Source organism: Triturus cristatus, chromosome 9 (genome assembly GCF_964204655.1).
Source record: "Triturus cristatus chromosome 9, aTriCri1.1, whole genome shotgun sequence".
Taxonomy (NCBI): domain Eukaryota; kingdom Metazoa; phylum Chordata; class Amphibia; order Caudata; family Salamandridae; genus Triturus; species Triturus cristatus.
In genome coordinates, this window is record NC_140592.1 from 426,722,734 (window position 1) to 426,737,181 (window position 14,448).

Consider the following 14,448-nt stretch of genomic DNA (forward strand, 5'->3'; position numbering starts at 1 on the left):
AATAAAACGAAATCCGTAGCGCGCCCTGCATCGCAAATTGCGATGCAGCGCGCACTACGAAATTTGTTTTATTTAATTGTACACTTACCTCCAATTAACCATTTTTCGGTTTTTAGTACCCCCCACGCTGCCCCTCCCCCGCCCCGCCTTTCCGCCTCACGAAACTCCCTCCACGGGCCGCGGCTGGTCCCTCCTGAACATCGTAGCGACACTAGGGCTGATGGTTTTCCCTTAGTCTTGGGGGTAGCTGTCAGTAGTCGGCAAACCACCTCCAGTGGGGTGGGGAGTCAAGAGGTTTAACAATAAACATATTCAAATAAAGATATAAAAGGACAATTGCCAGGACAAGGTCCTTGGGATGCCTAACAACAGGGATACTTGAAGGCAGAAAAAAGGGTAAGAAATGGTCAGTAGTTATGGCTCCGCCTGCCCCACAGCTGAGTTTCTGAGACTTGCAATCCGTCCAGTAGATGTCGGCCTGATGCACTAAAAGCTACTGCAGGCTGTTTGCTTTTTCAGTTGATAATATGTGAAATAAGATTACAAGAGAATGTTTTCATACTTAAAGCACATGTGCAAAAAGTAATACTGATATAAAACAAGCAAAAACAAATATTGGCAATGCTTCACTCCCTTTCAGAAATATCAAAATGTTTGCAGAAATGTTATAAGTTGACAACTATACTTGAATATGTAAAAATGTGTAGATACATGAGTATATTTATTTGCAAAACCATTCCAGAAGTTCAGTTGTTATCTGATTTTTGTTTAAATTGTAAAAATATTACACAGACCTTTGGTTTTTCTGAACTCTTGTACAAGAAACTCAGCCTCTTCCTGGATCCGCTCCTCAATGGTTTTCCTGCCCATACCAAAATCCCTCAGCGTGGTAAGGGAGAATCGACGGATCTGCTTCCACCTTTCTCCATTGCTTAAAAATCCTGTGGAGTTGTGGTTAAATATATTTGTCAGAAAAAGGACTCAATATTCTTAAAAAATTCAACAAGTCAACGAAATACACCTTTTATCCTATATCATTTTGATAAATTTATAACGACTAAGTATGAATTGCTGACATTATCAGGAGATATCAGACGTTATTTTTCTTACCAGTGACCAAAAGATATAGCAGTAGGAGCAGCAAAGTAAAGTTTAACCAAAGATCAAGACTGAAACATCGGCAACTCGCTTTATAGCACACAGGTCAATGCATACTGGAGTGATCAGGTCCATAGACTTTTTTCTTTGCTGCATTGATAGCAAGTTATATATGGCATTGATACATTTTAAATACTAATGCATGTTATGTTTTTTTTCTATAAAAACTATGCTGTTTTTTTAATTTCATGTGTTTTAATAGAAATGTTAAGATTTATGAAAGTATTTGAATCTGACATACTTGTTATTTCCTCTTGCTTTCAGACGTTGCATTCATACGTTGGGTTTATTTCCACCAATTGTACCGTACACATTTCTCTTTTTAAATGTCTCTGACAGATGTTCTAAGAGTGTGCTTGAGATCAAGCATCACATGAGAAAGGGAGAGTTGAATGAATAGCTGACCCTTCAGATACAATTCCACTGACAGTTATCATAGCTGGAGTAAAGCTGAGAAGTACATCTCTCTCTCACTGTGCAGGTGGAACATGGATTGATTTGGATTTTAACAGTTTTACTGATGTTGGAGCAGCGACAGAGACCTACTGCCAAAACTGGCAACTTTGCCAGTAGTGAGTGTGAGAAAACTCCTTGAACATAAAAGAGGCAGAACCTCAGTGTGAAAGTGTTTTTGGAAATATGCAGAATGTACAAATAACGTGTGAAAATATGTATTAATTTTTTATTTCTTTTAATGACTCATTGGGTCGTAACCAATTAAATAATGACGTTGCCTCTCAAATGAATTATATAGGTTATTTAGAAGTCTAGATAATGCCATGAACATTATGCCACATTTCCATGTTGTTTGTGTTGTGCTCCATTATTTTTAAAATGTATGCTGTTTGTTCTGTTCTGTTCAATCTCGCCTGCTCATTGTCCCTCCCAATCAGTGTCATGTGGAAAAACCATCTATTCTCTTGCTCCATAGAGAATCAGGTAGGTGACGTCAAACAATTAGTATTGTATAATATTATGTTAGAAAGCATGCATTGTGAATGAAGCTTTGATAGGTATACTTTACTATTTTCCTTGTAGATGTCCTGTTATGGAGTCAGTGCTCTTAATAAGCCAGACACTCAGAGTTTTTCTTAGAGCAAAATGTCTAACTAGGGTTTTAATGATTTGCATTTATTCTGTTCTTCTGGCTTGGCCTTTATGGCATTTCATGTATTTTGTTTCAACCTTGTACCGCTTATCATTTTTCTGTAATAAAATCCTTTCCGCACATGTTTTTTTTTAGAACGCAGGGGCATATTTATCATAGCGTTGCATTGCTTTTGCACCACACAATGGGGTGCAAACGTGACGTAACCCTTAAGGTTGATCTGTCAAGCCATGCAAGGCCACCTTGCATGGCCCTGAGTGGCTTGATAAATTTAGAGTAATGCAACGTAGTGCATATCTGCACCAGGGAGGCATTCCATGGGTGGAGCGTGGGTGCTCCCATGCATTCACTCATTGATTTTGGCGCATTCCCAAATTTACCATTAGTGGTTGACCTGGGAATGCGTCAAAATGCTACACCTCCCCAAGTGAGTTGTAACGAGAAGAAATATCATTATTTCTCCTTGTTACTTCCTCTTTCAATCAATCAAATTAAGCTTTATTCGATGTATAAATAAATCATAAAAGCACAGCTTAATAGCATACACTTCCAATATGTTACATAGCAATAATTAAAAAGTAGAAACAACCAAATTCCAAATACAAGTAAAAATGATACAACGACTCTAAAAAGATTTCATTACATAGAATTTGCGGGAGACACTATTGCTGCATCCACATATATCACTATCGCATAGAATTCCTTTACCTGATCACATTTTTTTAAAATAGTGCAATGGGTTCTATAATCATTAAATTATCCAAAATTTGTAATTTTATGTATCCAGCATGACATTGTCTTACACCTAAAATATTTAAAATGGGGATTATAAACCTTTTTCTTGGAAGTAAAATTTGCAGAATAAGAGCGTATGCATAGTTGACTGGCGCGATTTATTATTGCATGGGCATAGGACCACATCCCTTGACCAATCATTAGTAGTTGGATGGCTGACCAGCATATGCAGAATACCCAAACAAAAGTGGGCCAAGAGCATTCGAACAAAACAACCCTGGACATGAATCAGATATGGCTGAATGCCTGAGCACATTATCATCAGCTGATTATCCATTACAGTAGGTTTTCCGCTTTCTTTAGACCATCTCTTATCTTGTAAATAAGCCTTACAATCTGCTTTCAGTAGCTTTTTGGGGATTGAGGCCATACCCTCTGGTTTTTCATAATATTCAGGGTGGCCAATTTCATTTGCAAAAAGTTTAATATAATGGAGCCACGTGATGTGAGAGACCTTGTCCAGTTTCGAACAGTCCATAATAATTTTGCTGTTAAAACAGGTCTCATCAGAATCCCAAACCTTGTGCCAGAGCAGGATAGGGTTAATTTTTATCACATCCACAATAAAAGGCAGACCAAGCTCAGTATGACAGATAAAATTAGCAGTTGAACTTGGAACAGCTAGCAAGTAACATAGGAAAGTATTCTCACACAATTTGTTGTGGCTGCACATCCGTAATCCCCCAAATGGCCACCCCATACAGAGCTATCGATAAACACTTTGACTTATATATTTATAATAATTCTGGTGCTGGTCTTCACCCCAATTTTCTAGAGAAATTGATCACAGCAACTATTGCTCTTGAAAACACCAATTTCCTTGCCTGTACGGCAGTGGGCCATGTTCCAGTGTACTCAAAATTAATCCCCAAATAAGAGAACTTATTGGTACATTCAATTCTGTCATTTTTAATAAAAATGTTGCGACATTTGGAGGTGTGCTTTCCACATTTCATTATAAAAGTCTTGCTGGTGTTCAAACTTAGGCCTCTGTCAAACATAAATGTAGTGAAATTAGTTAATGTTCTTTGCAATCCTAATTATGTTCGTACCATTAAAACCGCGTCGTCTGCATACAATAAAACTGGAACCGGTATATTATTAATGGTCGGATAATCTTGGCGATGGTCTATCAACTACTGGCCAAGATCACTATATAAGCTAAAAAGAAAAGGAGCAAGCACACATCCTTGCCTTACTCCTTTTCTTATTGGGAATTTAGCTGAGCATTCACCTCGTTTACCAAACCGCACCCTTGCCCCTGCATCTCTATATAGTTCTCTCATAAAGAGTATTAGTGTATGGTCGACTCCCATCCTTTCCACTATGCTCCATAACTTTTCATGTTTCACACAGTCAAACGCAGAACTTAAGTCTACGAATGACAAGAAAAGTTTCCCCTCCTTTGTCTGCGTATATTTGCTTATTATCAGGCTTAAGTTCAGGCCCTGTTCAATGGTCCCAAGACCTTGTCGAAACCCATATTGCAGGTTTGAGAGGATATTAGCCTCGTCAGCCCATATATGCTGTTTATTTAAAATAACCCACCCTACTACTTTAAGAGGAGAATCTAGTAGGGATATCGGGTGATAGCATATGGGATTGTTTCTATCCTCCTTTTTAAAAATCGGGATTACAATTGCATCAAACCACAAGGCAATGAAACCATGGCAGCAACATTTATCCAGAACATTAGTTAATAATGGGGCCCAAAACTGGATATTACTTTTGTACACGTCTACAGGCACTCTATCCCGCCCTGGGGCTTTACCACCTGCACTCTCTTTTATAGCCTGGGTTATTTCCTTAACAGAAAAACATATATCTAGGGGAAAAACTGTAGGCTGTGCTATCATAGGCGGATCTAGCTCTTCTATATCCTGTATAATTAAAGATGGTTTATCGTCATTATATAGCTTAGTGAAATGTTGGATCCATTTATAATCGCTTCTTGCAATGTCTACGGAAGGAATATTGCTTGGTGCAAGAAATGGATCCTTAACTGCTTTCCAAAAGCTATTATTGTCTCTCTGGAGGCACGCATCATGCAGCGCTTGCCAGGCCTTCACCTTTAGTTGATTCTTTCGAGCTTTTTAGCACACACCACTATATGGTTCAGGCCTGTCTCACATCCTCGCGGTTCTTATCTTTTTTGCGTAGCACTTTTTTTAGGTGAGTATGCGCCCTACTACATGCCTGATCAAACCAGCCCTGGACCTTGGCTTTTCTCTGTTTTTGTTTTACTGTTAATAAATTCTGGATTTCCCCTGTAATTTTATTAAAAGTGTTTAGGACAGCCTCATTCCCCTCAATGGTACTAAGGCATACTTCGAAATCCTCTTTACTGTTCTTTATTAGTTGTTCAATAAATTCTACTTTAGACCAGCTTAGGGAGTACCCGTTATATCTAGTAAATTCAATTTTAAAATCGTATTGTGTGCTCAGAACCTTCTTACCCATAACAGGGCTCACCAGATCAAATTTGATGCTTAGGGGATAGTGGTCGCTCATAGCAATGGGATGAGTTTCAAATCCATGAACCTTACTAGAATGTCTATTTGAGACTAGGAGAAAATCAATGATGGAATTGCAACCTCTGCCAATAAATGTGGGTGTATGTGGTACCGGTGGTATACACAGATCATTAGCAAAACCCAGATCAAATTGGTAAGCGATTGTAGTCAACAGGTCCCCCAACTGTGCATGAGAGAAATGAACCTGTTCATCATCTTGCCCTTGTTCCAATCCACAAACACCCTTTCCACTAAGCTGGCACAGGAGATGATTAATATCCCCACCCCATATTATGCACATATCAATAGACAAATCATCCTATAATTTGTTCAGATCCCTTTGCAAAACAGAATACCTTTTTTCCACATACAGTACTAATTTCTGATAATAGGCTGTTTCGATTTTTAGATTTAACTTATTTATACCCATTGTATTTGAAACATAAATACATAGGCTGCCCTTGTTGCGTCCATGGCTCATACTAACTGCTGGTGTGTGAAAGGTTCAATATCCTTCTATATGTTTTTCCTCCAGCATCAATGACATAGAAAGAAGAAAATGCCTCACAGAATTGTTTTTATGCAGGAATGTGTCCTTTCCTGCACAAAACTATCCTGGAAACAACACAGGCCTACTGTGCACCAGCACTGGGAAATTACAGGAATGTGCCATATATTTTTAAATACGGCGCATGCCTGCCCTTTTCCTATCAAGGTGACTTGCTGCATCGCGCTGCATGATAATTTGATAAATATGCCCCTCAATAGTTTATATGTCTAATCTTTTTATTCTGTACCACTATGCTAAATTGTGTTTACTCTGATGAGAGGTGCAGTCTCTAACTTCTAGATCAATTGGAGATTCCAAAGCCAAATACTTGGTGACCAAATATTGAGGTTCCAGTGATTAGTAGGGTTCAACCCTCACATCAGCTGTCCAAAGAGGTACGCCCTTTTTCCATATACAGTTAAGCCTCATAGAAGTAAGGTCAAAAATGGTAGGAGACAGAAACTTGAGTGTCACAGTGAGCATGTAACAGTGTCTTGCTTCCTGACCCACTTCTTGTTCTTACCACTGTCTCTTCTGCTTTAATTTGCTGGTTGCTGGCCTTATGACCACCCCTGTGTTCAGGTGGCAGCTCTCTTTGTCCTGACTAGTTTGATACCATCTTCCCAACATGGCTTCTGACAGGCTTAATTCCTTCTGCTGAACCCAGTCCTGGAAGAAGAGTGAATGCATGAGCAATGACAATTATGCAGCGATGCTAGTAGCTGCTGCTAAGCAGGTAGAAAATTGTTGGGAGAAGCATTTTTGTGTGTGTTTGTAGTTAGTGTGTGTCTGGTTATATAAATGTTTGAGTTGCATCCCTGGAATCTGTTGGTCAACCATGGCATCTGATGCTCTTTAATTCAAATGGGTTCAATGGCATAAAGGTATGAACCCATTTGCTTAAAATTATCTTTCCTCCCCTGGGACTTTCAGGCCTTTACATCTATTGCATCTCTGAGTCACTCTGACATCCGGTATCTGCCAGTGGTGTAAAATTAGCATCTATCACATCTGGCAGATATTAGGGGCATCTGTAAAATGGAAATTCAATGCATAAGGTGCCCACCACATCCCAGATATCTTTGTTGGCATCATTACCATGGACTCTCTTGACCTGTCTGATGTATGGCAGCCTTGAAAACCTAAAGTGGGGATCTTCTGATCAAATAGGGATCTGTAGCATTGGAGCAGCGCAAATGAGGATCCACCCAAAAACGTCACAGAAGTGCAACTATATTCTTTTAAACTAATAAACGTAATAATGTAATGTATTCACTGTAGAGAGTTGAGATTTGTATGTGTGCATCAATGTTCAGCTTAGACGTGAAAGCATGAATTCTTTATTCATGCTTTACTCTTACACTTCAAGTTATATTTTATTCTTAGCTCTGTCACTAAGAATAAAAGAATTTGATCCTAATAAAATTAAAGATCAAGGAGTTATTTGTGATTTCTATTGAATATCGTTATAGGGATATTAGACTGTTTGCACTGTAGAATTACGAGTGTTTGGGATAGAGGCTATTTGTACTGGTGAATAGAATTCTCTGTTTGCTTTCTTCTTGAAAGTGTGTAGTTTTATGCTAAGAATGTATTTCTAAGACTTCTACTGAAGTTTGATCATGCTGATACCTTGTATGCTCTCAAATTAGAGACACTTCATAGATGACCCCATTATTGACATTTGTGTAGAAGAGAGAAGGAAAGTTTCTTTATGGAAAACGTGTTTGCTTTAATTTGTTGTGTATTATTGTGGTTATCACAATTCTGTATCCCATTGTATTGCACCTCAACTTACTGAGATATTTCATCTTACCTATTGTATTGCTGTACTTACTGAATTTCCATTTGGTTTGTTTATATAATGAATTGATTGGTAATCCAATGTAAGAATGAATGAATTAGTTTATTGTTCAGATAATTAAAACTTACATTCTGATATGGATAAAATAAGAAAAATCACAAAGGTGTCATTTTAAAAATAAACATCTCAAAGTACATTTAAAACATTAATAACCTTTCAAGAGCTTCAGAATGAAAGAATTGATTAAAAAACACCATCTACAATGAAATTGTCTCATAGATCGTATTGCCCTTAATGGGCCCCTTGCACCTATCGAGTTCTATTTAAACTGTTATTGGTTGCATCATGCATAGTTTTTATGCAAAATAGTAATTAAAGTGCCACATGCCTGTAGGATACCACAGAAGTCAAATTCTATTTAATGATTATAGGGTCGACCCACACAGATGAAATATTAAAACATACGCCTATATAACTATTACTAGTGGTACCATACATCATTTTTTTGCAGAATAGTCAGTAAACTGCCACGTACCCTGTAAGGTTTCTCTAGCATCTGGATAGTGTTTAATGGTCATGGAGTAAACAGACATAATTAAAATAACATGACACACACCAGCAATATCTTAAGGGTAGCAATCTGTTATTATTGTGTTTCGCAAACCCTTGTTACCCACGTTACAGTAACCTTCTTACCCACGGTTCAATACCATTGCACTTAATAGTTTCTCCCCTAGAATAAGTAAGAGAATAAGATTTACCCAAAAGTTAAAGTGCATCGTGTTTTTTGTAGAATAATTTCTCAACTTAATACTGTATGTAGATTAAAAACCTTCCCAATTAATCATAAGTTGGAGGAAGCCCGTTAGAAGATAGGAAACACACATTGTATTTGTGCCTCATAGAGACATCTAGCATCCCTATCAGCAAATGCTACTGTTCACACTTTTTAAGTTTCCCCTCAACTGTAGACATGAATTTCAAGAATCTCCCAGAAAATATGAACTCCTCCCCTGGAAGGGCAGCTATAACTGCTTGACAACATGTACGGACATTATTCTGATTAAAATACTGTCTCAATAAGCTTTTTCGTTCAATTGTTAGAGCTGGCAACAGCAAACAATCTGAAAGATGTCTTCTCTGCTATAATTATGAAGACAACATGATAGTTCATTGCCCAGACTTTTCCAGGCAGTTAAATTACTGCGGAATTGGAAGTTGTCACACCAGAATCACATGAGCTCTCATTTGGCTTCTAATCTATTCAGGCCACTCAAGTATGTTGGGGTTTTAGTAGGCCATATGAGGTGATATCCATCCATGTATGTGCTCTTTTTGCAAACATCTCTTTGTCTATCAACAATGAGGCCTTTTTACTAAGACCGTTAAGGACTCTGTTAAATACAGATTGTGAAAGCGGAAGGGCCCAGAGTTCCTCTGTCTTAAAAGTGGAGGTAGCCAGTTTAAAATATTTGTGTGCTTCAACATTTCTAGGGTCATTTAATCGATCAATCAATCAATCAATCCATTTATAGAGCGCGCTACCGGTGGTGGTTCCGTGGATTCGTGGGACTGTGGCGAGGGCGAGGTTGGCGGAGCGGAGCAGAGCGGAGCTGGCGGGTGGGGGTGTAGAACGAGAGGTGGCTGTTGAGGTATTCGGGGCCTTTCTCATGGAGCGCTTTGTGTGCATGGGTGAGGAGCCTGAACGTGATCCTCTTGTTGACGGAGAGCCAGTGCAGGTTTCTCAGGTAGGCAGATATGTGGCTGTGGCGGGGGATGTCGAGGATGAGTTGTGCGGAGGCGTTCTGTATGCGCTGTAGTCGTTTCTGAAGTTTGGCTGTGGTTCCTGCATAGAGGGCGTTTCCGTAGTCCAGTCGGCTGGTGACGAGGGCTTGGGTGACGGTCTTTCTGGTTTCGGTAAGGATCCACCGGAAGATTTTTCGGAGCATGCACAGGGTGTTGAAGCAAGATGATGAGATGGCGTTGACTTGCTTGTTCATCGCGAGGGCGGAGTCCAGGATGAATCCCTGGTTGCGTGCGTGGTCCGTGGGTGTAGGTACGGTGCCCAGTGCTGTGGGCCACCAGGTGTCGTCCCAGGCTGATGGGGATTGTCCGAGGATGAGGACCTCTGTCTTGTCTGAGTTCAGCTGCAGGCGACTGAGCTTCATCCATTCTGTGATGTCTTTCATTCCTTCCTGGAGGTTAGTTTTGGCTGTGGCTGGGTCTTTGGTGAGGGAGAGTATCAGTTGGGTGTCGTCGGCATAGGAGATGATGTTGATGTTGTGTTCGTGTGCGATGGCGGCGAGGGGGCTCATGTAGATATTGAAGAGGAATGGGCTGAGCGAGGAGCCTTGGGGCACGCCGCAGATGATCTTGGTGGCTTCTGAGCAGAAGGGAGGGAGGCAGACTCTCTGGGTTCAGTCGGAGAGGAATGAGGTAATCCAGTCTTGGGCCTTTCCTTGGATCCCGGTGTGGAAGAGGCAGGTTATTAGGGTGCGATGGCAAACGGTGTTGAAGGCTGCCGAGAGGTCTAGGAGGATGAGAGCGGTTGTTTCTCCGTTGTCCATCAGGGTCTTGATGTCATCTGTGGCTGCGATGAGGGTGGTCTCGGTGCTGTGGTTGGCTCGAAATCCGGACTGGGATGGGTCGAGCGAGTTGTTTGCCTCGGGGAAAGCAGTCAGTTGTTTGTTGACGGTCTTCTCAATGACTTTAGCCGGGAAGGGAAGAAGAGAGATGGGGCGGAAGTTATTGAGGTCTTTGGGGTCCGCTGTAGGTTTCTTTAGGAGGGCGTTGATTTCTGTGTGCTTCCAGCTCTCAGGGAACGTGGCTGACGTGAAGGAGTTGTTTATGACTTTCCGGAGATGGGGTGCGATGATGGTGTCGGCTTTGTTGAAGATATGGTGGGGCATGGGTCAGAGGGGGCGCCGAGTGGATGGAGTTCATGACGTTGGTGGTGTCTTCGGTGCTGGTGGGGGTCCAGGCGCTGAGGGTGTTGGTGGGGGTTGTTGGTTCGGTGACTGGAGGCAGAGTCTGGGGCTCGAAGCTGTCGTGTATATCTACGATCTCTCGGTGGAAGAACGTTGCGAGGGAGTTGCAGAGGTCTTGCGATGGTGTGATGTCGTTGTTGCTGGCGCTGGGGTTGGAGAGCTCTTTGACGATGTTGAAGAGTTCCTTGCTGTTGTGGGTGTTGTTGTCCAGCTGCTCTTTGAACGAGGTCCTTTTGGTGGTGCGGATCAGCTGGTGGTGTTCGTGAGTGGCGTTCTTGAGGGCTGTCATGTTTTCTGTTGGCCGTTCTTGGCGCCAGGTTTTTCGAGGGTGCGGCAGGAGTTCTTTGAGTCTTTGAGGGCATCTGTGAACCACAGGGTTTTCCTGTTGCCGGTCTTGCCTGGGTGGTTCTTCAGTGGAGCGAGGTCATCGGCGCATTTGGTGATCCACTGTGCGAGGTTGTGGGCAGCGTCGTTGATGTCAGCGGTGTCGGTTGGCGGGTTCTGACTCAGTGATGCGAGGAGCTGGTCTGTGGTGATTTTGCTCCAGCATCTGCGGGAGATTTGTTGCGTGCGGTGGTGGGATGTAGTCTTTTTGAAGGTGAAGTGGATGCACCTGTGGTCGGTCCAGTGTAGTCCGGTGGAGTGGCTGAAGGAGACGTGGTTGCTGGCGGAGAACATGGGGTCAAGCGTGCGGCCAGCGAGGTGGGTGGGGGTGTTCACCAGTTGTTTGAGTCCAAGGTTGGCAAGGTTGTCGAGCAGGGTGGCGGTGTTGTTGTCGTTGTTTTTCTCCAGGTGGAGGTTCAGGTCCCCTAGGAGGATGTATTCTGGTGTGGCTAGGGCGTGCGGGGTGATGAAGTCGGCGATAGTTTCGCTGAATTGTGTGCGTGGGCCCGGGGGTCTGTAGATGAGCGTTCCTCTGAGGGTGGTCTTAGGGTCGGTGTGAATCTGGAAGTGTAGGTGTTCGGCGGCGGGGAGTGTGTCTTTGCCGTTGGTCGTGATGTTGACGGTGTTTTTGTAGATGATGGCGATTCCTCCTCCGGTTTGGTTGATGCAGTCCTTCCGGGTGATCTTGTAGCCATCTGGGATGGCTATGGCGATTTCGGGGGCCGAGGAAGCGTTCATCCAGGTTTCCGTGAGGAAGGCAACGTCTGGTGCTGTTGTGTCGAGGAGGTCCCAGAGTTCGACGGCGTGCTTGTGCACGGAGCGTGTGTTGAGGAGGATGCACTTTAGGTGGTTTTTGTTGATGTTAGGTCCGGGGGGTGATCTGCAGGCTCGGAGGCAGGTGAATTCGCAGGCTTGAAAGGTGAAGGGTCCGTGTGTTCGCTTCAGGGTGGCTTGGGAGCAGGCGGGTGGTCATCTGGTGTTGAGTGCGTTGAGGGCGGCGGTGTCATATCTCAGTCGAGGTCCTTGGCTCCGACGCCGGGGTTGGCGTGGCTGGGCGCGGTCCTGGCATGGACGGGCGCAGACGGGCTTGCCTTAGGTGCGCCAGCGGCGCGCCAGCGGCGCAGCCTCCATATGAGGGGCTGTGGGAGGAAGGAGCAGCTGGGAGGTGGGAGCGGGGTGGCGAATGGGAACAGCGGGGGACAGGCCGCAGGGGCGCAGCATCGGGAAAATGGCACAGAGGGAGGCAGGGGGGGAAAGGACACAGAAGCAAAACGGGGGAAGGGGGCACAAGGGCACAGAAAGCAAAAACGAAGGAAGGGGGCACAGGATACAGAAAGCAAAAACGAGGGAAGGGGGCACAGAGAGCAAAAATGAGGGAAAGGGGCACAGAGAGCAAACACGAGGGAAGGGGGCACAAGGGCACAACACAGCAGTACAGTGAAATGCGAAATGCAACGAGAGGACAGGCTACACTTGAGATGGCAAGGACTCACGCAACAACAGGCAGCGGTAGCAGGCTACAGCGTCACCGGAGGTCCGTGTGGCGGCTGGGGGGGGCGACCTACCTGGGAACAGGTCATGGGTCGCTGATTGATTGATTGATTGATTGATTGATTGATTGATTGATTGATTAAAAAGACGTCAATAGTTTCCTACCGTGAGGCTATCTATAATTTTGTCTGCTTCCCTCTTAATGGCTTCACACCGGACGTCAAGGAAGGGGCATGTTTGGCTGCCATTATCTCCAAGAGAAACTTAAGTGACAAACTTTTTAAGGTGTTCCGTAATGAGGCAAACACAACAACTTGTGCATTATTCCTTCTTGAAATTGCAGCGCAATGATTATTTAATGAACCTCTAGAATCAAATATCACCCCCAAATACTCTGATACTGATTCCAACACTGACCCTTCTATACAAAATGTTGAATGGGGACCTATTCCACTTGCAACTAGCATTGTTTTAGTTTTACTTAAATTGGCATGTAACCATTGTTCAGCAGCATACTGTGCAGTTTTGTTACTTAATTGCTGTAGCCCCACCTTTGTATAACTATTCAAGATTATATCATCGGTTGACAAAAGATGGGATACATTCAAACCAGCCACACTCGGGGAATGAAAATTAATTATGTTTAAAGCAGGGTTAATATCCGCATGGTACAAATTAAACAAAAAGGGGGGCCAGGACACAGCCTTGTATCAAACCATTCATTGTAAAAAAAAATTAGACTGTTGACCTGCAACCCAGTCTGACACTTGTCCAGGAATTTGTGTACAAGAGTTAGATCGCCCTGAGAAGGAAGAGAGAAATTCCACAATTCACTAACTTTACCCAAAGGATCTTTCTCTCAACGGCATCAAATGCTGAACGAAAGTCAATATAACACAGATAAAGTCTAGCTGAGCACTGCATTGATTGTTCTATTGTTTGAGCCAGCATCTGGGTGTTAGTGGATGTGCCTAGTCCATGTACAAAATCAGATCGATGCATTCCACCCGGGTCATGAGATCTGTTTGCCTCACCATCCATTAGGGCTATCAACCTGTAGTTGGAGGGTAGCAAGGTTTTAACAGCTTTATGTATGGGAACCAAAATTGCGCCCCTCCAGCTATCAGGTAGTCCTGGAGTGAGGAGGACATGTTTTTATCTTTCCCAGTAATGAACTCTTAGTTGCCAAATTTGCCTTTATGCCCGTGTGACGACTCCTCACCCCAGTCAGACATCCATATTTTATTCTTTTGTAAATTTTATACCATACCTCGTAGGTCATACATCATTCCACTCCTTAAAGAATGGAAAATTAATAAATATCGCCTAGCCTTTTTAGAACTTCAGAGAATGGGCACTGTCTTTACTGTTACCGCAGTCTTAACCTTTTTTAAATGTGTTTTTAAATTAAGGAAAACACTGGGTCTTTGATGTATTTTAACTGACCCTTCTCCTTTTATATCCTATGTGTATAATTTATAATTGTAATTTGATGTTGTAACTTTCATGGTTTTTGTCATTTAAACCGAATAAAGTATTCTTGACTGACTTGAAGTGACCAACTTGTCTGCCCAGAATTGTGGGTTCTGTTTATAGAGTGCTTGTGGGAGACCATATGGTCCCAGGGCAAAGTTTTGATGGCTTTTACTAATTATTTT

General features: G+C 42.7%; 1 protein-coding gene across 2 annotated transcripts in view; it reads right to left on the reverse strand.

The window, feature by feature from the left end:
* Nucleotides 1-14,448, reverse strand: part of LOC146798087 (cytochrome P450 2G1-like) — a 299,091-nt gene that overhangs the window by 229,719 nt on the left and 54,924 nt on the right. For both annotated transcript variants that reach the window (XM_085625307.1, XM_085625306.1), the window contains exon 3: nucleotides 795-941. In XM_085625307.1, coding sequence (XP_085481433.1) covers nucleotides 795-941 — 147 coding nt within the window. The remainder of the gene's footprint in view (nucleotides 1-794; nucleotides 942-14,448) is intronic.